Source organism: Balaenoptera physalus (genome assembly GCF_965194825.1).
Source record: "Balaenoptera physalus genome assembly, chromosome: 8".
Taxonomy (NCBI): Eukaryota; Metazoa; Chordata; class Mammalia; order Artiodactyla; family Balaenopteridae; genus Balaenoptera; species Balaenoptera physalus.
The window spans coordinates 105,020,964-105,047,129 of record NC_138887.1 but is presented as its reverse complement, the minus strand read 5'-3'; the positions used below and the strand labels follow the sequence as shown (position 1 = coordinate 105,047,129).

The window sequence follows — 26,166 nt, the reverse complement described above, 5'->3', positions numbered from 1 at the left end:
CTGTTAATGATGGTTTTTGAACAATTAGGAAGTGGTACTCACTAGGAGCCAGGAAGACCTCACAATGAACAAGTCATATGTCTTTGTTTCTTTCCTAACTGGGTAACTCACTGACTTAAAAGAAGAAACCGCAGATTTGGCTCAAGGTCAAGAGACCCTGTTTCCAAGGGTAATTTGTAAGCTGTCTAAGACAAGAGTTCTTAACAAAGAGTTTGGCAGAGCAGGGAGCAGTGGGTCCTAAAAGTGAAGGGATGAGAGGATTCCAGAACAAATAACTATGTATTGTCCACTGCTGGCTTGTACATGCCCAGTTTGGGGAGACATAAGAAAGGGTTAGCAGCATTAAAATGATCAGAACTGGGAGAACACCAGTAAGAAATCTAAGTCTCTTACAGAGTGGATGATGAAATATAGGGTGTGGTCATAGATGGTAGTAAAGGTAATCTCTGTCATCATCGTCATTGTCATTATCAAAATAGCAGCTAATCATTTGGGAGGTGGGGCTTAATATTTTGTTAAAACAGTTCTAAAAGGTTAACATTTTCAAAACAATCCTATGAGGGAAAAACTATTATTATCTTTTTTCACAGATGAGAAAACTAAAGCACAGAGAGGCTGAGTGACTGTTCAAGGTCATATAACTAATAGGTGAAAAAGCTGGTATTCAAATTAAGGCCCCAGAGACTGCTCTTGAACTAGAGTCTGGATTTATTGTTAGAAAAACACATGAGATCTTGAGTTGAGTGTCCCGTGAGGAGCAGCTTCAGTGCACGTCCGAAGCTGAGGTGTCGGCTGAGCCATTTCATGAGGAACTCTGGTCTGAAGGGCTGGGGCAAGGCCTCTGCGCAGGGCCTGCTATGAGCAAGTGAAACAGACTAAGCACAAAGAGAAAAAAGGTGGATGGGCTAGGCCTGAAGTGAGATTGCCAGATTTATGTGCTTTCCAGATGAAATGTGGATCCTCTAGCAACAGGAGTAATGGAAGATTTCCCTAAATCTGCCTTCAAGCTTTTCCTTGATCGATCTGTGTGAAGAGACAGGATCTTCAAGATGGCGGAGGAGTAAGATGAGGAGATCACCTTCTTCCCCACAAATACATCAAAAATACAGCTACATGTGGAACAACTCCTACAGAACACCTACTGAATGCTGGCAGAAGACCTCAGACTTCCCAAAAGCCGTGTGGCTGACAGGGTCTTGGTGTTCCGGCCGGCTGTCAGGCCTGAGCCTCTGAGGTGGGAGAGCTGAGTTCAGGACACTGAACCACCAGAGACTTCCCGGGCCCATGTAATATCAATCGGCGAGAGCTCTCCCAGAGAACTCCGCCTGAACGCTAAGACCCAGCTCCACTCAATGACCGGCAAGCTCCAGTGCTGGACACCCCATGCCAAACAACTAGCAAGACAGGAACACAACCCAACACATTAGCAGAGAGGCTGCCTAAAATCATAATAAGGTCACAGACACTCCAAAACACACCAACAGACGCGGTCCTGCCCACCAGAAAGACAAGATCCAGTCTCATCCATCAGAACACAGGCACCAGTCCCTTCCACCAGGAAGCCTACATAACCCACTGAACGAACCTTAGCCACTGGGGGCAGACACCAAAAACAACGGGAACTACGAACCTGCAGCCTGCGAAAAGGAGACCCCAAACACAGTAAGTTAAGCAGAATGAGAAGACAGAGAAATACGCAGCAGATGAAGGAGCAAGGTAAAAACCCACCAGACCAAAAAATGAAGAGGAAATAGGCAGTCTACCTGAAAAAGAATTCAGAGTAATGACAGTAAAGATGATCCAAAATCTTGGAAATAGAATGGAGAAAATACAATGAACATTTCATAAGGACATAGAAGAACTAAAGAGCAAACAATGATGAACAACACAATAAATGAAATGAAAAATTCTCTAGAAGGAATCAATAGCAGAATAACTGAGGCAGAAGAATGGATAAGCGACCTGGAAGATAAAATAGTGGAAATAACTACCACGAAGAAGAATAAAGAAAAAAGAATGAAAAGAATTGAGGACAGTCTCAGAGACCTCTGGGACAACATTAAATGCACCAACATTTGAATTATGGGGTCCCAGAAGAAAAAGAGAAAAAGAAAGGGACTGAGAAAATACTTGAAGAGATTATAGTTAAAAACTTCCCTAACATGGGAAAGGAAATAGGCAATCAAGTCCAGGAAGCGCAGAGAGTCCCACACAGGATAAATCCAAAGAGTAACAAACCAAGACACATATTAATCAAACTATCAAAAATTAAGTACAAAGAAAAAATATTAAAAGCAGCAAGGGAAAAGCAACAAACAACATACAAGGGAATCCCCATAAGGTTAACAGGTGATCTTTCAGCAGAAACTCTGCAAGCCAGAAGGGAGTGGCAGGACATATTTAAAGTGATGAAAGGGAGAAACCTACAACCAAGATCTCTACCCAGCAAGGATCTCATTCAGATTCGACAGAGAAATTAAAACCTTTATAAACAAGCAAAAGCTAAGAGAATTCAGCACCACCAAACTTCTCTAGGCAGGAAACACAAGAGAAGGAAAAGACCTACAATAACAAACCCAAAATGATTAAGAAAATGGTAACAGGAATATACATATCGATAATTACCTTAAATGTAAATGGATTAAATGCTCCAACCAAAAGACATAGACTGGCTGAATGGATACAAAAATAAGACCCGTACATATGCGGTCTACAAGAGACCCACTTCAGACCTAGGGACACATACAGAATGAAAGTGAGGGGATGGAAAAAGATATTCCATGCAAATGGAAATCAAAAGAAAGCTGGAGTAGCGATTCTCATATCAGACAAAATGGACTTTAAAATAAAGACTATTACAAGGGACCAAGAAGGACACTACATAATGATCAAGGGATCAATCCAAGAAGATATAACAATTGTAAATATTTATGCACCCAACATAGGAGCACCTCAATACATAAGGCAAATGCTAGTAGCCATAAAGGGGGAAATCAACAGTAACACAATCATAGTAGAGGACTTTAACACCCCACTTTCACCAATGCACAGATCATCCAAAATGAAAATAAATAAGGAAACACAAAGCTTTAAATGACACATTAAAAAAGGTGGATTTAATTGATATTTATAGGACATTCCATCCAAAAACAACAGAATACACTTTCTTCTCAAGTGCTCATGGAACATTTTCCAGGATAGATCATATCTTGGGTCACAAATCAAGCCTTGGTAAATTTAAGAAAACTGATATCATATCAAGTATCTTTCCCGACCACAACGCTATGAGACTAGATATCAATTACAGGAAAAAACTGTAAAAAATACAAACACATGGAGGCTAAACAATACACTACTAAATAACCAAGTTACCACTGAAGAAATCAAAGTGGATATCAAAAAATTGCCTAGAAACAAATGACAATGAAAACACGACAACCCAAAACCTATGGGATGCAGCAAAAGCAGGTCTAAGAGGGAAGTTTATAGCAATACAATCCTACCTCAAGAAACAAGTAAAATCTAAAATAAACAACCTAACCTTACATCTAAAGCAATTAGAGAAAGAAGAACAAAAACCCCCCAAAGTTAGCAGAAGGAAAGAAATCATAAAGATCAGATCAGAAATAAATGAAAAAAAAATGAAGGAAACAATAGCAAAGATCAATAAAACTAAAAGCTGGTTCGTTGAGAAGATAAACAAAATTGATAAACCATTAGCCAGACTCATCAGAAAAAAAGGGAGAAGACGCAAATCAACAGAATTAGAAATGAAAAAGGAGAAGTAACAACTGATACTGCAGAAATACAAAGGATCATGAGAGATTACTACAAGCAACTCTATGCCAATAAAATGGACAACCTGGAAGAAATGGACAAATTCTTAGAAAAGCACAAACTTCTGAGACTGAACCAGGAAGAAATAGAAAATATAAACAGACCAATCACAAGCACTGAAATTGAGACTGTGATTAAAAATCTTCCAACAAACAAAAGCCAAGGACCAGATGGCTTCATAGGAGAATTCTATCAAACATTTAGAGAAGAGCTAACACCTATCCTTCTCAAACTCTTCCAAAACATAGCAGAGGGGGGAGCACTCCGAAACTCATTCTACGAGGCCACCATCACACTGATACCAAAACCAGACAAAGATGTCACAAAAAAAGAAAACTACAGGCCAATATCACTGATGAACATAGATGCAAAAATCCTCAACAAAATACTACCAAACAGAATCCAAAGCACATTAAAAGCATCATACACCATGATCACATGGGGTTTATCCAAGGAAAGCAAGGATTCTTCAGTATACGCAAATCAATCAATGTGGTACACCGTATTAACACACTGAAGCATAAAAACCATATGATCATCTCAATAGATGCAGAAAAAGATTTGACAAAATTCAATACCCATTTATGATAAAAACCCTCCAGAAAGCAGGCATTGAGGAAGTTACCTCAACATAATAAAGGCCATATATGACAAACCCACAGCCAATATCATTCTCAATGGTGAAAAACTGAAACCATTTCCACTATGATGAAGAACAAGACAAGGTTGTCCACTCTCACCACATATTATTCAACATAATTTTGGAAGTTTTAGCCACAGCAATCAGAGAAGAAAAAGAAATAAAAGGAATGCAAATCAGAAAAGAAGTAAAACTGTCACTGTTTGCAGATGACATGACACTATACACAGAGAATCCTAAAGATGCTACCAGAAAACTACTAAAGCTAATCAATGAATTTGGTAAAGTAGCAGGATACAAAATTAATGCACAGAAAACTCTTGCATTCCTATACACTAATGATGAAAAATCTGAAAGAGAAATTAAGGAAACACACCCATTTACCATTGCAACAAAAAGAATAAAATACCTAGGAATAAACCTACCTAAGGAGACAAAAAGACCTGTACGCAGAAAACTATAAGACACTGATGAGAGAAATTAAAGATGATACAAACAGATGGAGAGATATACCATGTTCTTGGATTGGAAGAATCAACATTGTGAAAATGGCTATACTACCCAAAGCAATCTACAGATTCAGTGCAATCCCTATCAAACTACCAATGGCATTTTTCACAGAAGCAGAACAAAAAATTTCACAATTTGTATGGAAACACAAAAGACCCCGAATAGCTAAAGCAATCTGGAGAAAGAAAAACGGAGCTGGAGGAATCAGGCTCCTGGACTTCAGACTATACTACAAAGATATAGTAATCAAGACAGTATGGTACTGGCAGAAAAACAGAAATATAGATCAATGGAACAGGATAGAAAGCCTGGCCAGAGATAAACCCACACATGTATGGTTACTTTATCTTTGATAAAGGAGGCAAGAATGTACAATGGAGAAAAGACAGCCTCTTCAATAAGTGGTGCTGGGGAAACTGGACATCTACATATAAAAAAATGAAATTAGAATCCTCCCTAACAGCTTACACAAAAATAAACTCAAAATGGATTAAAGACCTAAGTGTAAGGCCAGACCCTATAAAACTCTTAGAGGAAAACATAGCAGAACACTCTATGATATAAATCACAGTAAGATCCTTTTTGACCCACCTCCTAGAGAAATGGAAATAAAAAGAAAAATAAACAAATGGGACCTAATGAAACTTAAAAGTTTTTGCAAAGCAAAGGAAACCATAAACAAGATGAAAAGAAAACCCTCAGAATGGGAGAAAATATTTGCAAACGAAGCAACTGACAAAGGATTAATCTCCAAAATATACAAGCAGCTCACGCAGCTCAATATCAAAGAAACAAACAACCGAATCCAAAAATGGGCAGAAGACCTAAGTAGACATTTGTCCAAAGAAGATATACAGATTGCCAACAAACACATGAAAGGATGCTCAACATCACTAATCATTAGAGAAATGCAAATCAAAACCACAATGAGGTATCACCTCACACCAGTCTGAATGGCCATCATCAAAAAATCTACAAACAATAAACGCTAGAGAGGGTGTGGAGAAAAGGGAACTCTCCTACACTGTTGGTGGGAATGTAAATTGACATGGCCACTATGGAGAACAGTATGGAGGTTCCTTAAAAAACTAAAAATAGAACAACCATATGACCCACCAATCCCACTACTGGGCATATACCCTGAGAAAACCATAATTCAATAAGAGACATGTATCACAATGTTCATTGCAGTACTATTTACAATAGCCAGGACATGGAAGCAACCTAAGTGTCCATAGACAGATGAATGGATAAAGAAAATGTGGCACATATATACAATGGAATATCACTTAGCCATTAAAAGGAATGAAATTGAGTCATTTGTTGAGACGTGGATGGACCTAGAGACCGTCATACAGAGTGAAGTAAGTCAGAAAGAGAAAAACAAATATCGTATATTAATGCATGTATGTGGAACCTAGAAAAATGGTACAGGTGAACTGGTTTGCAGGGCAGAAGTTGAGACACAGATGTAGAGAACAAATGTATGGACACCAAGGGGGGAAAACCGCGGTGGGGTGGGGATGGTGGTGTGCTGAATTGGGCGATTGGGATTGACATGTATACACTGATGTGTATAAAATTGATGACTAATAAGAACCTGCAGTATAAAAAACCAAACAAACAAGCAAACAAACAAAAAACTAATACTAAACTTTCTTTGGGTTATTTGTATGGAAATATGTTAATATAAATGTTTCAGACATTACACGAAATTTCTAAAAATCTTATATGTTCTGGTATAATGTTATAAGTCATAATTCTAGTTCTTACTTTAAAATGTATATCTCAGAAATAACTAAGTTTCCTTGTCAATTGCATTATTATGAACTTTCATCAAATCTTTAACCATGGTCATTTTTAAGTCTTTTGTCATTTACAGACAGTTCTGGGTGTACTCTGATGCTTTTGCAAAAATGTTCCTATAAAACCGTTTCATCTTCAAGGAATTCATGGAAAAGACTGACAAGTACAGGTTTCTGGTAACTGACTATACTGCTGAACTGAATGAATAAGCATTTTCAGAACTCTAATGGAAAACTGATGAATTCATAAAAGTGCTAACAGAAGATCAAGATGAAAAAAAAATTAATTACATGTGACTGAGTGAACTGATGAGGATGATTATAATTTTTGTGACTTTCTGTTTGAATAAAAAAAAAATCCCACAAGGACTCAGAGGCAAAAAATATACAAATCAATTTTCACTGCAAAGTAAAGGACATGTTACAGTGGAGGATTTCTGGACTGAATGTCAATATTATGACATAGTATCAGTGTGTTTCGTGTTTGGTAATTGCAATCGTTGCTTTTGTTATGGTCATCCATTTACAATGCTTGGTGTCAGTTTATTTATCTCTTGTAAAAATAAAATACAGTGTGTGTGTGTGGAAAAAAAAAAAAAGAGACATGTATCACAATGTTCACTGCAGTACTATTTACAATAGCCAGGACATGGAAGCAACCTAAGTGTCCATCGACAGATGAATGGATAAAGAAGATGTGGCACATATACACAATGGAATATTACTCAGCCATAGAAAGAAACGAAATTGAGTTATTTGTAGTGAGGTGGATGGACCTAGAGTCTGTCATACAGAGGGAAGTCAGAAAGAGAAAAACAAATACCGTATGGTAACATATATATATGGAATCTAGAAAAAAAAATGTTTCTGAAGAACCTAGGGGCAGGACAGGAATAAAGATGCAGACGTAGAGAGTGGACTTGAGGACACGGGGAGGGGGAAGGGTAAGCTGGGACGAAGTGAGAGAGTGGCATTGATATATATACACTACCTAATGTAAAACAGAGAGTTAGTGGGAAGCAGCCGCATAGCACAGGGAGATCAGCTCGGTGCTTTGTGACCACCTAGAGGGGTGGAATAGGGAGGGTGGTAGGGAGACGCGAGAGGGAGGAGATATGGTAATATATGTATACGTATAGCTGATTCACTTTGTTATAAGGCAGCAACTAACACAACAATGTAAAGCGATTATACTCCAATAAAGATGTTAAAAAATATACTAAAAGTTATGGAGTGGAAAAAAAAAAAAAGAAAAACATATGAACCCCTGAAGTACTGAGTAATATATGGTCATCAGTCTCAAAGGAAGTGTCAAGAGGTATGCCCCCCAAAACTCTCAACTTAGCCCTGTCCTGTTGGACATTTTTAAAAATGACATACACAAAGAAACTAAAAGATTGCTAATAAAATCAAGAATGACATGGAATTTGGAGGAATAGCTATGATTTTTTGATGACAGAATGAGGATTCAAAAATATCTCAATAAACTGAAATGATGAGCTAAAAATAACATTAAATTTAATGGCTACATGTGAGATCTTGAATTTAAGTTAAAAAAAAAATCCCTACAAATATAGCTTAGAAGAGATAAGGTTAATTTCACCTACTATTTCTTCTTATATTTCCTTATTCCCTACAGCCAACCAGTGGCCATGTCCTACAAATTTACCCCCTTAATTTAAGTTTCTTGGTCTGCCCCTTCCCCTCCGTTTCCCCCACCTCTCCTCTAATTCAGGCACTCTCTGCCTCTCTCCCCTCCACCTCCACACTCTTGCCTTTCCAATCCATCTTACATAGAGCTCAGAAAAATCTCCCTAAAGCACAGGTCTTCCCTGGCATTCCCTGTTGACTGACCTTCAGTGGTTCCCACTACCGAACTTTAAAAGGTCACGTTCCTTGAGCCTGGCATTCAAGAGCCTCCATTTTGGCTTAGCCATCTTTTCCAAAACCCAAACATTCATCATTTGCTCATCCTTTTCCTGCTCTTCCCCACCTCCTTGACATTGTTCTGGTTCCTTCACTCCTTTAGCTCCTTCAGTTTAAATCCTGCCTAAATCCTCCTCATTCTTCACAAACCCTAGGTTTGTAACCTTCACCAAACCTCTCTTGTCCTCTTTATTTCTTCCTCCTAGAGCATGTCATCATTACCTATCTTACCATATTTTCTGTCATAAATTGATGCCGTGGATACACGTCTGATTTCTTTGTCCCCTATTTTCCTTTCTATCCTCAACCAAGAACGTAAGCTCATTAAAGGTATAATCTGTAACTGATGGACTTCTTTATTCCTACACACTCACATGCAATGATGTGTGTCTGGCATTGGGTCCTGCACAAAGAAGGCAGTGGTTTTGCTGAAGAACAAGAGCACACTTGGAACACTGGGCTCAGAGTGGAGTACTCCTTTTTTAAGATAGATACTACCAGACTGATGGCAACAGAGAAAGAAGAGTGGGATGGTTTGCAGACCCAGGACGTATCAGAAACCAAGGATGTTCTGTCTAGGGGAAAAGAAAAACAAAACAAAACTACTAAACGGACCATGATAGCCATCTTCACATATTTGAAGGGTTTTCATGTGTAAGGACGAAACTGATTTGGAATCACTACAGAAATAAGAACTATGTCCAATCTGAATATAGTTTCAAAACAAGAAATTGTTCAACGGTGACCACTCTGCTTTGTGGATTTAGTAAGCTTCCTATCACTTGACTTGTTGTGAGGCAGGATCATAAATGAGGAAAAGGTCACCTACAATAAATAAGGTGCCAAGCTATAAAAACTTTTAAAAAGATTTCTTTCAAAATAACAAGAACAACAATAATATATAAATGACCATCAGTGGGACTTAGAGTCTATTGCCAATTTTGCCATATCTTCGGCAGGTTAGGTAACATCTCCATTATAATTAATACTCACTGGCATTATTATTTGTTAGAAATTATGGGTTGCCCTTAATGAAATATAAGAAAAAGAAGACATGCCTTGCTTTAAAAAAAAAAAAAGCTTAAAATTCAATGCAGCTTAAAGTAAAAGTTAATTTTTAAAGTATGTTATTTGACTGTCATTTGGTAGATGTGACATTGGTACAACCATTTTGGAGTTAACTCTGTGGCCCAGAAATTCCACTCTTAGACAACTAACACAAGGGCAATGGCTTTTAAAATGTTCATTTGTGTATCTCTTAAAGGAATTTTGAAAAACTATATTCTCTTCCCCACATTTTAAAATTGAAATTTAGGTTTCTTTTTTTTTTAGCATGAGTTTAATGGTTACAAAATATTGACTAGAAAATATTGAAAAGAAATCAGAGGGAAAACTAAAGGTGTTCAAGTTCATAACTATGATTTTTCATTTCCACTGATGCTAAAGAGGGTAACCATCCGTTTATGACAGTAGGAAGGCTATAGGTCAAACATCAGGAGGAATATGTTTGGACAGACTAAAAAGAAATCATATTATAGATTATTAAGGGTTACTAAGAGTTCAAAATTGCTTTACTTTAAAGATCTTTTAGACTCACAAGAGGGGCTAATCAAGGTCCAGAATTTCCTTGAGGAAGACACATCTTATGATTCTAGACTTTCATAAAAATCAAGGCTGACACTTCATCTAAGCCACCCAAAGGCAGTCCTAAGTGGCTTTGTCCCTTTGTACCTTCCATTCCCTCTGCTGGTATGACTATACATGTGTCTAGGAGACTATTTCTTTGGTACTTGTTCTCATCAGGCCTGTTGACAAACTCAAGGATGGTCCTTTTCTATAATCATGGAAAGTTAGGCTACGAAGGCAGTATCAGCCACCACCCCAAAGGTCAAGTTCTAAATTGACGTTGCTTAGCTTCCAACAGAGGCTCTACCTGTAGGCTGCAGTGCAGGTGTCCTTGTACTCCTGTAGCTTCACGCACACCATGTTGAGGAACTGATCCGAATAGGCACTCAAGTCGTGCATCAGGTTCATGAGGTCTTGCACTGTCTTCTCCACAATGATTGTGCTCTGGAAAAGAACACAGAGAGGACACAGAAACTCATGAGTGTTTTGACTCAAGTAATGTTTATGACAAGGAAGGACTACTAAAAGGATGTGATCACTTAAGACACTTGAGCTTTCCTAGAAGGATGTGACATTTAAAAATACTCCTGAAAAACAACAACAAAATAAGTATCTTACATAGTGCTGATCTTCCAAAGACCTGAGAAAGTGTTTTTTATGGAAGGACACAGGACAGGGAATTTCATATTGATTTCATGGAATTCTTGGCATCTACAAGATATCTCTGCGGCTTTTAAGAAAGAAAATTCATATTCAGTTGGAGCCTGATTTATCACCCCCAGGGTTCTACTTTAAGATTAGGGACTCATGACAGGCAGCATAAAGAAAAAGCCTTCTAGGATTTGTTTTTTAAAGTTTCAAAACCATCAATCTATTAAGAATAACAACTAACATTTGTATTGTGCCTTACAGCTTGTAGAATGTTTTCACATATACAGCATATGTTACCTCACTTGAAACTCACAAAATAATCATGATAATCATGAACACTTATTAGATTCTTACAAGTGCGAAGCTGAGCTAGGCGCTCTACATGCTTTATGTCATTTAATCCTCTCAACGCACCTACCTATCGGCTGAATCCCTTAATCATCCCCAGTGTAAAGAGGAGGAAACAGGCTTAGAAAAAGAAAGAAACAAAGCAAGGGCTCCAGACTTTGCTCTTTTAACTATACCCTTCTGCCTCAAACTTTTTCTCATGAGATCACAGTATCTCCTGTTGTTTTTGTCACTGTAGAAGCAGTGTCCAAAGAGACTCAGACACGTTTTTAAACTGAATTAAAGGAATATCCAAGGGAAAAAATAAGCCCATCTTAGACACTGATAGTACTGTGCAGCAAATCGGTGTTATATCTGAAAAGAGGCACATTCAATAAATTCTAAATCTTTGGTTAAGAAAAGACAGAGTTGTTTAAACCATTAGTTCATGCCTCTTTTGAAAGAAGCACAATTACACTGGAGTAAATATTAATCACATGCTTAGAAGCTTGGAATCCTTTGGTCAATAACTGGTTTGATGAATATGTATTTATTTATATAGAATTCCATAAGCAATGTAGACTTAGCCATAAAAGTAAACATTAAAAATTTTTTTTCCAGCCTGACACTAACCTTTGAAATAATCAAAGGCATTTTATTATGCTTAAGTACAGACTATGGGGTACAGGGTTTGGGTTAGCTTTTTTTTTTTCTTCTAAAAATAAAAAGAATGGATAAACGTGTACAGCTTTTCTCAACACAACGGAGGATCAGTTTGAGTTATGAGCTTACATATGCATGCTTATTCAGGACTATTTGGTTCTAGAGGTTTCTTCTTTCCTTCTCCTCTCCCCACACTCCAAGTAAAATAATCAGAAGGTGAAAAGGAAGGAGCAGTTATACCGTGAGAGGCAACTTCATAGGAAACCAAATTACAGTCTCTATAGAATCCCCACAAGTTCAACTTCCTTTTCTGTATTGATTTTAAGATTAAAGCACTGCAGCTTCACCCTGATCCATAATCCTGTTCCTCTGTGTTTGTGTGAGTGACAGGAATTGATTCTGCTTAGCTACATGTCCCCATGCTGCTAAGAAGAATCAAAAATCCTCATCCTGATTAAGAACACAGGCTATCCTACAACACGTGGACAGCAATTAATAAAGGAGAGTAGAGTGCAGCCATCCTAACAAAAGCCGTTTGAAATCTGACAAACACTGCAGGGAAGATGAGCACAAGGAAATTGCTCAGATTATTGAAAGAAAGGGCCTGGTTCTATTCCCAATTATGCTACTGATAATCAACTCTGGGGCAGTTTGGGTAGCCCCTTCCTTTCTGATGGCTCCATCTAGCCTTCTGGTAACCAAGGATAATTTGATGGCTCCTCTACTCTACTGGCCCTCATCGCTCAATCAGTGCCTTGGTGCTTGCAGACTTGGGGAATACGTGTAACTGTTCCAGGTCATCTTAGGTGTGTTTGTTCTTCCTGATTAGATTATCAACTTCTCAAAAGTGAGACGGGTGTTCTTATTTTCTTAAAACCTTCCCATCCTTCCCTTCCTTTGCTTGTTTTATAATTTCTAAGGATCTTTAGCACGATACTACTAATCAAAGAAACAGGACTAATAATGTCAACCCATATAAACAATGTGAGGGATGTCATATATGTGAGGGATGCTAGATACAGGCATCTTTGCATCTGGAAGTCTCTTTGGGTGGTTCAGTTTGGTCCGTATTTATGCCCGTGTTTTTGGGTGATGAGAACTGTGCTGATGACAGTCGGAGAGGAAGGGGAGATTGCAGCCACAGAGGAATATCCCCTGGAGATAAAGATTTTGGGGGTAAACAGGAAGTACCTGCAGGGAATGATTAGCCTATGTGATGCTATATGATTATACACAATTTTCCAGCTATTTGGTTGGTTTACCTTGTCATGGTAGCACTCTGGATAATCAATCACTACATTCTCTTCAAGGAAAACGATACTGTAGTTTGCCAAATGATGCATACTTTTACAGGGGAAAAAAGATTCCATTTTCCAAGAATTTACAACAATTTCCAAATCAGTGGCTCTGACAGATAAGTACTGAAAATATCAAATTTCTAACAAGGTCAGTCCTGTTTTTATTTATCTGATCCCTTTGGCATCACAGATGATTTATTGTCTCATTATTAATTTGGGGAATTGCCAATGTTGACTATAATGACTTCATGATAAGTAAAACCCTGATTTTATTCATTATAATTTCTATTAAACATATCACAAATGATTGATATTTGTTTAAAAATAACTCAATTCTCATTTCTTGCAACCTATTACCAGGTAATAAGTCTGAGCATGACATGAAAAATGAGAAAAGGAAAAAAACCCTCCCAGGATAGCTGAGGCAATAAAAAAAAAAAACAAAAAACCACTGCTATGAAAAATAAACAACTAAAGTTTCTTACAGGGATATATCAGCAATCTAAAATAAGAGGACAGTATACAAGGACCAGCTCATTTGGTCTAAGGGCCAGCTCTGAACTTAAAAATTTTAATGAATGAATGAATGAAGATGATTGGACACTGAAGACCTTGTCCGTTTAGCCCAAGCCCTAATGGGGTATGGCAACCACTGGTTCACTTCTTTATTAACAGTCTCTTCTGTCACACTACAAAATCCTTTTGATCAGTGACTATACTTTCATATCTCTACTGCCTAGTAGCAAGGTATCTGGAACACTGAAGGTGCTCAAAAGATGTTTATTAGATGAATTAATGCACATTCAGAACACAGTGAAAAGACAGATTTAGAGTATAATTTTAATGTAAAATAGTGGGTCAAAAGCCTGATTTGGTAAAGTGGAATCAGACCATGGCCTCTTTGTTACTACATTACTGTACCTTAATTCCCATGGTTCTAAAGACTGAACATTTATTACGACTAAAAGTCTTAGACTTTGCTACCAAAACATTCCTAATTTCACTTGACTGTATTATTTTCTGTAATGGCAATTAATAAATATATATACACACACAATTCAGGAAGTACAAACTCATAAAACTTTAGTTTGGAAAATGCAGTCTCTGTATGTGTGTTGTTTTAGCCCTTGAATCAGGGATGGTTCAGAGACGCTGCAGAGAACCTAGGGTCCTGGAAAACTACTTTAGGAAGAATTTGAAAGAAAACATAGAGTAAATCCATTCATCACTTGAGACACACCCCACCACACCACATATATACACCAGCAACTGTGGAGGGAGAGGGCTTCACGAATGTCTGACAATGACAACAATGTTTCTGTTTATGGGGACATATCCAACTACAAGTCACCAAAACTTGTCATTCCATATTGTCCTTCCAATTACCATCAGCTCTAAGTTGTGGTTGGCCATAAACGATAACAACTACAACAATGACAGTAATGACAGAAATCAAAAGGAAATTTGCTTTCTGTTTTTTTTAATCTATATTTTGATTTGCATGATGTTTAAAATATTCTGAATGGGTTTGCTCCTTTAATAAGCTAACTGGTAAAAGACTATGCATCCAGGGAGTTGGTGACTGAGGAAATTGCCACGTCTATGCTCTTCCTAATCATCCTCCACCTCAAAAGCTGAGTAATCTTTTAAAAAGTTATGTCTGGGCTTCCCTGGCAACCCAGTGGTTAAGAATTCGCCTGCCAATTCAGGGGACACAGGTTCGAGCCCTGGTCCGGGAAGATCCCACGTGCCGCAGAGCAACTAGGCCCATGAGCCACAACTACTGAGCCTGCACTTTAGAGCCCACGAGCCACAACTACTGAGCCCACGTGCCACAACTACTGAAGCCCGCATGCCTAGAGCCCATGCTCTGCAACAAGAGAAGCCACCGCAATGAGAAGCCTGCACACCACAACAAAGAGTAGTCCCCGCGCAACCCAATTAGAGAAAGACTGCGTGCAGCAACGAAGACCCAGTGCAGCCAAAAATAAATAAATTAAATAAATTTTTAAAAAAATCCTTAAGAAAAAATGAATCTTTAAAAAAAAAAAAGAGTTATGTCTCCCACAGAAATGAGTGCTTATGTCCATCAAAAAAGACATGAACACAAGTCCTCATAGCAGTTCTACTTATAACAGTTTAAAAAAGTAATAAAAGTGGTCCTTATGTCCATCAATAGTTTATGGGCAAATGAACTGCAGTATATTCATACAACGGAATACTGCAGAGCAAGGAAAAAGGATGAACTATTACTACACGTGACATGGACAAATCTCACAGACTGCATGCTGAGTGAAAGTATTCAGACACAAAGCAGCACAACTGTATGGTTCTGTCATTACTGTAGTTCAAAAACGGGCAAAAGTAATCTCTGGTGATAGGAGTCCTAACAGTGGCTACCTTTGGAGGCGGTGGGTCCTGAATGGGAAGGAGAGAACCTTCCAGGTGCGGAAATACCTTGAGTGGGTAGCTATTGCATGAGTAAAAACATGTGTAAAAACTTTTTGCACTTGAGATTGGTGCACGTCACAGTTTGTAAATTTAACATCAAAAGAAAAAAATTAAAGTTCTATCTGATTATGTCTCTACCAACTTAAAAGCTCTTTTATGCACTAGGCCCCATATTCTTCATATAACCCATAGGGCCCTTCATGGCATGGCTTCTAGCTACCCCTCTAGCCTCACTGTCTGCCATTTTCCTCTTGCTTGTCTAACATCTGGCTACGTGGCATTGCCTCAGTTCTTCATTCTCATTTCAGGGCTTTGCGCTTGCCTGCAAAGTCCTGTCCCTTGTCTTCCTTTCCTAGAGTACTTTTTCCTATCTTTCAGGTCTCAGCTGAAAACTCCTTTGTGTGGGAAGACTCTCCCTAACCTTCACTAGGGCCTCCTGTTAGAAACACCTAGAACATATCTATCTATCTAGCCATCTCCCCCAGAGATGGTTCTGTTTCACTTGAGAACCCAGATTAATACCCACTGCACGGGAGGAGGGGGGAATACTGACTGGGAGGGACATCTGGTTGGTGGTTACATGCACACATGTTACATCTCAGTTTTAAACAATTTATGTCCAACCTTCACACAAATGAATAGGCACCCCTTCAAAAATTTGTCTGAGAATACCATCTGTGAGTGTGTATGTCTTCTATTATAACGGTTTTCACTTAGGGTATATTTTTAAAATGTGAAGACGTAGCAGTATTGTTGGAATATTACCATAGACCACTGCTATAGATGAGAACTGTTGAGAAGGCTTAGATGTTTTGTGGGGAAAGAGCTGGGAATTTAACGAATTGTTTAAATAGATACATATTTATTAAGCAAATATTTCGTCTATGCCAAATACTAGGCTAACTTAGGAGATAAAAAGCCAGATGAGACAAGTTTCCTGCCCTCCTGCCATCTTAGATATTAGTAGCAGAAGACACACAAGTTCACAAACAAGGACAATAAAGGCTCATAGGTGCTGCTACCTTGGGCATCTGTATATTGGGCAATAGAAGCATGGAGGAGGAAAGAGTTAATTGAACTGGGATCGAAGGGGTGGAGGGAGTCCTGAGAAAGGGGAAGTTACAACTGAACTGAGTCCAGAAAGATAAATAGCAACTTGTCGATTGACAAAGATTGAGGAAGGAAGCACTTCTGGTAGATGGAGCAGCGTGAACTCATGTGGTGTGGGATTTAGTGGTGTGGGATTCGGGGAATTGCACGTGGTTCTTCACGGCTGCGGATGAAGGGTGTGCATTGTGTGTGTAGGATCAGAGAAGCAATACGAAGCTAGATCCTCAGTGTCCTTTTACAACATATACATACATGACACCTAAATATTTCGAATATCCCTTCCCCACCAAGAAAATACAACAAATAAATCCAATATGATGTCACTAATCACTAGATGATCCACTCCAAGTGTAGGAAGATAATTTCAAAAGGTTCCATTCTACCATTCAGAAAAAGACAAATACACTTATATAACCAACTGGGAAATACATTCGGAGCTCTGGCAGCCTCAAGCGTTAGGTAGAATTTATAAGTAGGCTTAAACAAAGAAAATATGAGGTCAAATTTTGGGCAATCAGAAAAACTATATCCCTTTAGAATTCACAAAAGTAGTCATAAAATTTACTTGCTAAATGAAAACTTGGAAAATACATATGATGTAAATTACAAATAGTATTTATTTTTAACATTTTGAGTAGAGGATCATTTATGGTTGAATAAAATCTGTGCCTAACATATCTTATAAGTACAGTTGGCTTTTTATGAGGTTTATTTAGGAGGTTGTGACTTCATATTCAGAACAAAACAAAACAGCAGGGAAGGGGAAAGAAGTATACAACAGTTGTGCTTAATTAGACTATGAAATCCCAAGGGCATCTTTGTTTCCCAAGCTAACACTAAATAATAAAGGAATGTTTGTTGACTTACATATGTCAAATCAATATAACTCTATGGACAGGTTATCAATTCCCTTTGATATGTAATGGAACCCAGAGAGGAGAGATAAATCAACGAATAGGTGAGCATTAGCACTTGTAAGAAATATCTCCAACTCCACCCTCCCCCCCCCATACACACACATACCACACATAATTCAAAAGCATTTTAAGGTTACTATCCTGCAAACTGCATAGTGCTACATGTTAGGAAGGAGACAGAAGTATATTAGCAACAAGATTAGCAGCTATAGTACTTCTTTTCTTGCCAAGCAATGTTCTTGGTATAAAGCATGGTCTCTTTTCCCAGGGGATAATGATAATCTAGTTGGGATAACATCATTCAGAACAAGAAACAATTGGTTTTCCAAGAGATGAAAGTACAAAAGACAATGGAGGAGAACAGGAGTTGGGGAGCCTGAACTGGGATCTGGAGGATGGGTCAGGTTTGGATACATGGAAAGGAAGGGACAAGGTATTTCAGGCTGGAGAAGAGAGGTAGGCAAAGCCTGGGGATGAGGAGTGAGCTGGTCACAAATAGCAAAGAGAAGTCAAGGGTGGTTGGAGGAGGAGAAAGGGTTGACTGGACAGTGGGGAACCAGCTTGTGGAAGGCCTGAGTGACAAGCTGAGGGCTTTTTCCTGCAGATGGAGAGAAGCAGCGCAGTGTATTAGGTAGTGGAGCTCAGAATCCTAATTCTAGAGCTGAAAGCAACTTGCTATCCACAGTCAAATTCTCTGAAGCCACACAACAATTATGGTCCTAGATGGAATCCTAGTTTGGACAAACCAGTTGTGAAGAACATTTCTGCAACATTTGGGAAATTTCACAATGGACTAGATATTACATGATATTAAGAACTTACTGCTAACATTGGTAACAGTGATAATGTTATTTTGATAAGAAAATGATCTTGCTCTGCAGAGAAGTAATGCTAAAGTATTTTGGTATAAAATAGCTTGAGGTCTTGGTTTACACAAGAGGAGATATATGAAGCAATGGTTTTCAGAAACTGGAGAAGGAAAATAAATGAAGTGAGCCCTATGGATGCCCCAGCTGGTGTTTCCAGGCCATGATGCAGGAAGGTGATACTTAAACAGTGCATGGAAGTCTTGCTGAGCTGAGACAGAACTTGGAGTTTTGGAACATTAAGGTAGCTAGAGTTTTATGAGGCAAAACAGTGGGGAGGAGGGAGCTGCACAAAGAAAGGGGAGAAGGAGGAAGGAGGGAGGAGAGAAGGAGAGAGATCCAGGGAGGGAGAGAGATCTCTGTAGATCATCAAGAGTCCCCTCAAACCTCTGGCTGAGTTCTGATCTGTGCCTGTGTAGCTGAAACGCGCAAGGCTGGTGAAAGTACTACCTGGAAAGAGCAGGTGGAATTCCCAGAGTTCACACGGGGCAGGAATGGTTCACGTTCCCACCAGCTAGAGTGGGACGCCCAATAGATCTGCTGGAGTCCTCAGAAAGGTACTGGCACCATAGTAAGGCCAAGTTAACCTTGGACTAAAGATTTCCCTGGACATGTCAACATGTCTAACAAATCCTAGAAGGAAACCTTGAAATAAATGGCATAATTCTAAGTCACTAAAATGTGTCCGAAACAAAGCTCAGCAATATTTAAAAGACTACAGCAGAATCCAGCATCCAATGCTGTATCCAAATTACATGTCCAGCACCCAAATAAGAGAAACAGACCCAGAAAGAACACAGAGAATAGAATTAGTAGACAAGGAGGCTAAAATAACCATTATAAATATGCTCCTATGTTCAAGAACACAGAGGAAAACATGAACATGACAAGAAGAGAAATGGAAGACACGGCAATAGAAACTATCCAACATAAAGCACAGAGGAAAAAAAGCTGAAAATGATGGACTAGAGAGTCAGTGAACTGTGGGACAACATCAAGCAACCTAGTATACATGCAACTGATGTTCCCAAAGCAGGTGGGGGGGGGGCAGGAAAAAATGATGGCCGAAAAAGTCCCAAATTTGATGACAACTATAAGCCCACAGATCCAAGGAGCTCAACAGACCTCAAACAGATGACAAAAACTACAGTGAGACACGTTAAAATCAAATTGCTGAAAACCAAGGATAAATAGAAAAATCTTAAAAACAGCAAGAAAAAAAAAAGAAAGAAGTGAGATTTGAAAGGAAAAAAGAAGAATTCAGGTCTTCTGATTCCCATTTCAATGTTCTCTTTACTACCCGATACTGTGCCTTCTCCCGGCAAAAATGGTGTCAGGTGAAGATGGACCTGGCTGGCACATGGGGATTGATGGAGGTACTAGAAACAAGTACTAGAAAAGCTAAGGGAGAAGAGCTTCAAGGAAGAGAGGTAGTGTAAGGGCTTCCGACTTTTAAGAAATAAACCAACCACTCACAAATCCTCCAATGGAGAAATAAGAACCTCCAATGGAAGACTTACTCCAGGTCATAGTCTTCCCAGGAATTTTATTTCCCAGTTGTATATTTTGAAACATTCTCTTTCTGTTCAAAGGACCCAATACTATTCCATGCTCTACAGTCGATACACATTAAAAAAAAAAACCCAAACTTTCTTTTCCTTAACCCAACCAATACAAGTTTTTTTTTTTTTTAAGGTAATTTACTCAAAGAAAAAATTAATAACAGGTAGCCACATAAAAGTAAAAAGGCATGAAAAAGAACAAATATAGATAAGCTTATAGAAAACATACATTCAAAGATAATCAAATTCTAGCCCCTTCTTGACTTGATTAACAACAGTAAAATACTCAAATACTGTACCCTGGTTTCCTGTCTTATCTTGGATATACCAGCAAATATAAATAGCATGTATATTATAATATAAATGTGAACATTAGAATGAGCTACCTACCCATCATCCGTCAATCTATCCAACATTTACTGAACACCTACTATGCATTATCTCATTTAACTCCCTAATACATTTTATTTATATAATATGTATTTACTATCTATAAGATGGCTACTATTATTCCTATTTGATAGTTGGGGAAACCCAAATACTAAGAGATCAAAGAGTTGTTCAAGGTCACACAACTAGAAAGCTGTAATTAATTCCAGCCGGGATTTGAACTCAGGCAGCCTGAATTTTTAGTTGCTTCCAAAAAAAACACAGAAGTGCTAAGTGATGAGTTAATTTTTCCAGGTATTCCACAGTGCCCGGTGCAGCACAGTCAAGGTGAATGAGGACTGATTCCGGAAGGTTACTGTGACCTTCAGAGGACAGTTTCAGCGTTGCGACTGGTGAGACCAGAACCAGGTTTACAGGAAGCTGTGAAGGAGCTCAGCAAGTGGATGGGATGGAGTTAGGGCAGGAAGTAAAGACTGGACCCTCCTGGTCCTAGGCTCTCCGGGATGACCAGCCATCTGGAGGCACAGGTCACTCCAATGCCAGCAGCCAAGAGACTCTTCAGTGACAGTTTTAAGCCAGCAAGGGCTCTAATCTCTTCACACTTTCCTGATACCCTGCCCTCTTAAACCACCCAGAACTGATACCTAAGACAAAAGGTTTGGACATGAGGACATAAGACTGCCAGACAGGCTCAGGCTAATAATTCTAACTGTCTCAAACTTATCTTTCTGAAATTATATTTTTGCATAATTTTCCATGCCCTGCCAACATCATCACCATCGCATTTTCTAACACCCTTCTTCCTGAGAACTCAGAGTACTTCATAAATATCTCAATCAATATCCCAACAGATTGTGAGAAAGTAGAGCAGTCATTATCCCTATTTTTTAGCAAGTCTAACATTTAAAGCAGTTTCAAGCAACAAGTTTAACAGTTCGAAAGAGGTTTTTAAAGGACTCGAGAACACCAAGCTGCCGACAAAGGTGGTCTTAAATGCCTGCATTTGTTTATATTTCTCAAGTTCTCATTCAACTCGGACTACTTTCTGTCAAGTTGCAAAGCACCTGCATTCACAGAAACCCCTTTCTTGATGTAGCGGTATTACTCAAGCCTATAATGTGATTATTTGGTCCTTTTAAAGATTACCTGTCCCCAGTCACTCCATTTAGTGCCAACAAGACAAACAAACCTGGAAATTCACAGAGCAGAACCTTTACAATTCTTCTTCCTAGCAAAGGCAAGGTCTCTCCAACAGGAGGTTCCAATGACCCACAATGGGGCACAATTCATTAGGGAAGAGCTACAATTATATAAATCAACATGACAGAGGAGGAAGTCCGGCTGAACCCAGTGGGAGATACAGGTATAAAATACAGGTATAAAATTTCTTACAATATGAAATGAATATAAAACACATTTGTTCCACCCTGTGCAGGCTCACCTGTCTTTGGTGGCTCACACCATATAATCATCAATTATGCTGACAAGTTTGCCTCCAAATCGTTTCAGCCTCAGTTACTCAGGCATCTCAGAAGTGAGAGCCGGAGCCCGCCGAGGAGGAGAATGAGGAGGGAGCTTGGCTTCCAGGAAAAGAGAACATATGGAATTATTTGGGGGAGAGAGTATGTGAGGAAGCATGCAAGCGTGCAAGCGGAAATTTGTTCAAGGGTAGAGATCCAACTCGGTTATGACTTATACTGGGAGGGACTATTTGAGAAGAGCTCATGAATTTCAAAAAGATCTTGTTTTTAACAAAACTGGCTGTTGTAAAACCAGCATTCCAGCTCATTCGATAAAGTTAACCGTTCTATGTGACCTTTGCATGCTGAGCAAAACAGTATGCACCACTGGGCAAAAATCACATCACCGTCAATCAGGAGACCTGGGCTGCAAACATAGTTGTAACACTTGACTGCCTTTGGGGATACTGAACAAGTGACTCTCTTTTCTTCACTTGCAAGGGGTGTGTGATAGTCTTCATGACCCATGGTGGCATCTCCAGCCTGCCCACCGTAAAGTCAATTTGAGCTTTACCTCATTTTCCCAAGTTTAGGAGATGAGTCATTCACACTTATCCTAGATTTTAGTTATCAAAGTACATTATTTGTGCCTATACAAGATTAGAGATTACCAAAATGCATCTGATGAACTCAACTCAATGGCATCCTGCCAAAGTTTGCATGAAAGGAACAGTAATAGAACCACCCACACTGCCCAGGGAAGCAGCTTTTCTCCTGAGTCCAAAAAACAGTTAGTGGTTAAAAATCAGAATATCGAAGCTTTGATGTATTTCCTTCTAAGAGAATTTCTTCACACAGGAAACACCCACGCCACTGGGAAAGATACAGCCAACACTTACGTGTACAATAATTTCTAGACTTTAGGATTTCAGCAGCCAGGAAACATAAATGCATCAACACAGATCCAACTTTTTATGGTGCTAAGTTACGATGCTTAAAACAAAACCAAAACAGATCACCTACACTATCACTGTTTTTAGAGAAGTATGATAAAAGTATGAGTATTTTAACACCAAAAAATGGGAGGAAAATAATATCAGAAAAAAAGGATGGTTCTTCCCCCAAAAGTAAACTTAAAAATCTTCTCTTTCTCTCTCGCTCACATACTCACCTACACCCCATCCCCCCATCACCACCCCCACTACATTGACCTTGCTTTACCCATTATCTGTGGATGCCACTTTGGACTGGCTGACCCAGGTCAGTGGATTGGGCTTTGGGGACCACAGCTCTAGGAGGGAGGTGTTAGGTATCATTAACAGAGTACATGTTTTACAGGTCACTATGTCTGATGAGCCACAGATGCTAAGGGACAATGTTCAACTGTTGTGATTGTTTTCAACTTTGGGCTGGGGCGGGTGGTGGGCAGTCATCATTCCACCAAACCAGGGTTTTGTATTCATCCTGGAGTCTCTTATGAGACGAAGGAGGAGAACAGAGACAGACTCACGTGTTTTAAAAAGTAGGAGGAATTAAGCACACAAAGATTCAGCTGTCATGATTTTATCTTTGGGTTGTAGGTATAAAATTTCTTACAATATGAAATGAATATAAAACTCAAAAGTACTAAATGGAATAATAAAATTGTTCAACAGCCTCTTACTGTGGGTAACTTAGGAGGCACCTTAAGAACATGCAGATATAATTTGGAAAGAAAACTCTAACGATTCATAAAATTACCACTGTTCCCATGTAACTGAAAACAACAGAGCCTACCGCAAAATAGAGACAGAGCATTCAAATCATTTTAATGGTTTCTCATTTTTTTTCTTTTAAACTCTCTGCTCCTTTTATCACTAAGATTTTTTTTTTTAATGAAAAGTGGAATGTCCCTGCTGCCCATTTTCTTCTTTTATTGTTTCCCTTTTGTTCTAAAAATGAGGGCAAAATTAAATGCTTAGATCACTAGAGATTTCCAGATGGTCAGACAAATGAGTACGGGGCTCCTAGGCTTGCGTTTTTCATAGATATGGACATGTATCTCTCACTCGGTCTCCATGGCTCTTGTTCAATACAAATTTGATTTAGCCTAAGTACCTTCAGTATGTGACAAGCAAATTTCTACCTAGAATGAGGGGCAAAATTGGTTTCATTGCTTAAATTAAAATGGGAAATATCTATGCATTATAAAGTATCCCTTAATTTTCTTGGTTTGTATATCTAAAATAAAATAGAAAACGTTTATATTTAAACACTTTAATCTTTGCAGATTATTGTGAAATGTAACTGTTTTTCTTCCTATTTGTCTCCCTTCCTGATCGCCACCTTTTCTCCAGGTTATTTCATTAACACTTTTCCTAGTTCCCTGGAGCTACTAATCCTGTGTTATAACCCCAGGCCATTCTTCCTCTTCTTTTATTCTCCTGTATTCCTTTTGCTATTCTCCTTTCTGTCGTAAACTTTCCACCACACAATAAGCCTGTGGGTAAGGGCTGGATAGCAACTGGAACTGTTTATTCTCTTAAATAAATATGCATATATTTCTTATGATATGCCAGGCATTATTCTAGGTGCTTTTAAAATTATTAACTCATTTAATCACCGTAGTAATTCTATGAGGCAGATAGTACTATGATCTCCACTTGACAGATGATGAAACTGAGGCATAAAGCCCAGGGTAACACAAATAGTGAATGGTGGAGCCAGACTCGAGGCCAGTCAGTCTGGCATCGGAGCCCTTGTTCTTAAGAAGAATAAGGAGAAGTAGAAGGGGAAGGGAGCTGGAAAACAGAGGGAGAATGAGAGAAATGAACAACTGATTCACTGGGAATGAGAAGGATGCAGGGAAGGGCAGCTTAAAGGTAGCTATGGAGTCATTGTAGAAATCTGGGCTTGATGTTCTCAGGACTCTGGAGCAGAGACACGTATGGCAGGCGTGACCATGCTAGTGGAAGAGCGTTGCCGTCTTGAAGATAAATGGTAACTGAAGTGGCTCGAGATCCTCAGTGACTGGAACGCCGGCAGCAGTAGACTAGAGCAGCCTGACTGGTCACGTGCTGGTAAATGGTTAGCACCCTGCTCTTCAGCGAGCTGAGGGAGTCCCAATTTGTAATATTTGCTGGTTTCCATTTGTAAACACTCCCACCACGGCCGATTTCAAATTGCCAGGGTGATGTCACCGAACTCGGAGGTGGGAAGAGATGCACAGTAACACCCCTGGGGATATAGTGTTGCTGCCATCAGCTACGATAGGCGCAAAAAACGAATAACAGAGATACTAGTAAAATGTAAAACAATCAAGAAGTGTTGAGTTTGAGTAGTTATTACCTGCGTTTTTAATATTATAGAATTTACTTTTTAATAATGGCTGTGTTTAATAACTGGCTTACAAGATTTCTGAAAATTTAACAGCCAACTCTCTGGAGCCTATGGGAGCCAGCCCCTGCACGTCACTGAACGTGACCACACAAACACATCCATCCTCAAATAAGCGGGTGGATCGTGATCTGGACACTTGACCTTCACAATGTCCCAAATTTGCCACACCAGGAAATAAATGCAGGAAGAGGGAAACAAACAAAATGAAAGAGCTTTTGAAAAACCAAATAGCCACTCTAATCTGATGAAAGGAGACAGAGGCCAGTGTGAACAAGGGAGTCTGAGAAGGTAAGTTCAGAGAAGGCCTGAGCCTACGTTCTCTAACATGTCATAGGTCATGAGTAGCAAACAAAAGACCATGGTGGAAACCTGCCACCCAGCCTCACACTCTCTAAGTGAGGTCCTGCATCTTCATTCTCTGATCTACGTAGATGTGTTATTCGCGGGAAACAGACGTAAAGGAGGAGTAGACTAGGACATTCATGAAATGATACGCCTTAGGTAAGCAATAATGCTAAACTGTATAAAAAGAAGATTCAGGAACATTATGAATCTGATTTTAGTATTAGAATCTATATATGGCATTGAGAAAAATGTAAAGCTCTGATACAGAGAGAAGAAAAAGTCAAATATCACAGGGAACTAGCAATCTTTGGAGAAAGCCAGTCTGTTTCACTGACCAAGGTTTCCCCATAGTCAAGCACAGTGTAGTACAGTCGTATTCAGTAATTTTTTTTTTTCTCTAAATG

General features: G+C 39.0%; 1 protein-coding gene across 1 annotated transcript in view; it reads right to left on the bottom strand.

Moving 5' to 3' along the window:
* Positions 1–26,166, bottom strand: part of EXOC4 (exocyst complex component 4) — an 808,183-nt gene that overhangs the window by 160,875 nt on the left and 621,142 nt on the right. The window contains exon 12 of the mRNA XM_082472898.1: positions 10,652–10,788. Coding sequence (XP_082329024.1) covers positions 10,652–10,788 — 137 coding nt within the window. The remainder of the gene's footprint in view (positions 1–10,651; positions 10,789–26,166) is intronic.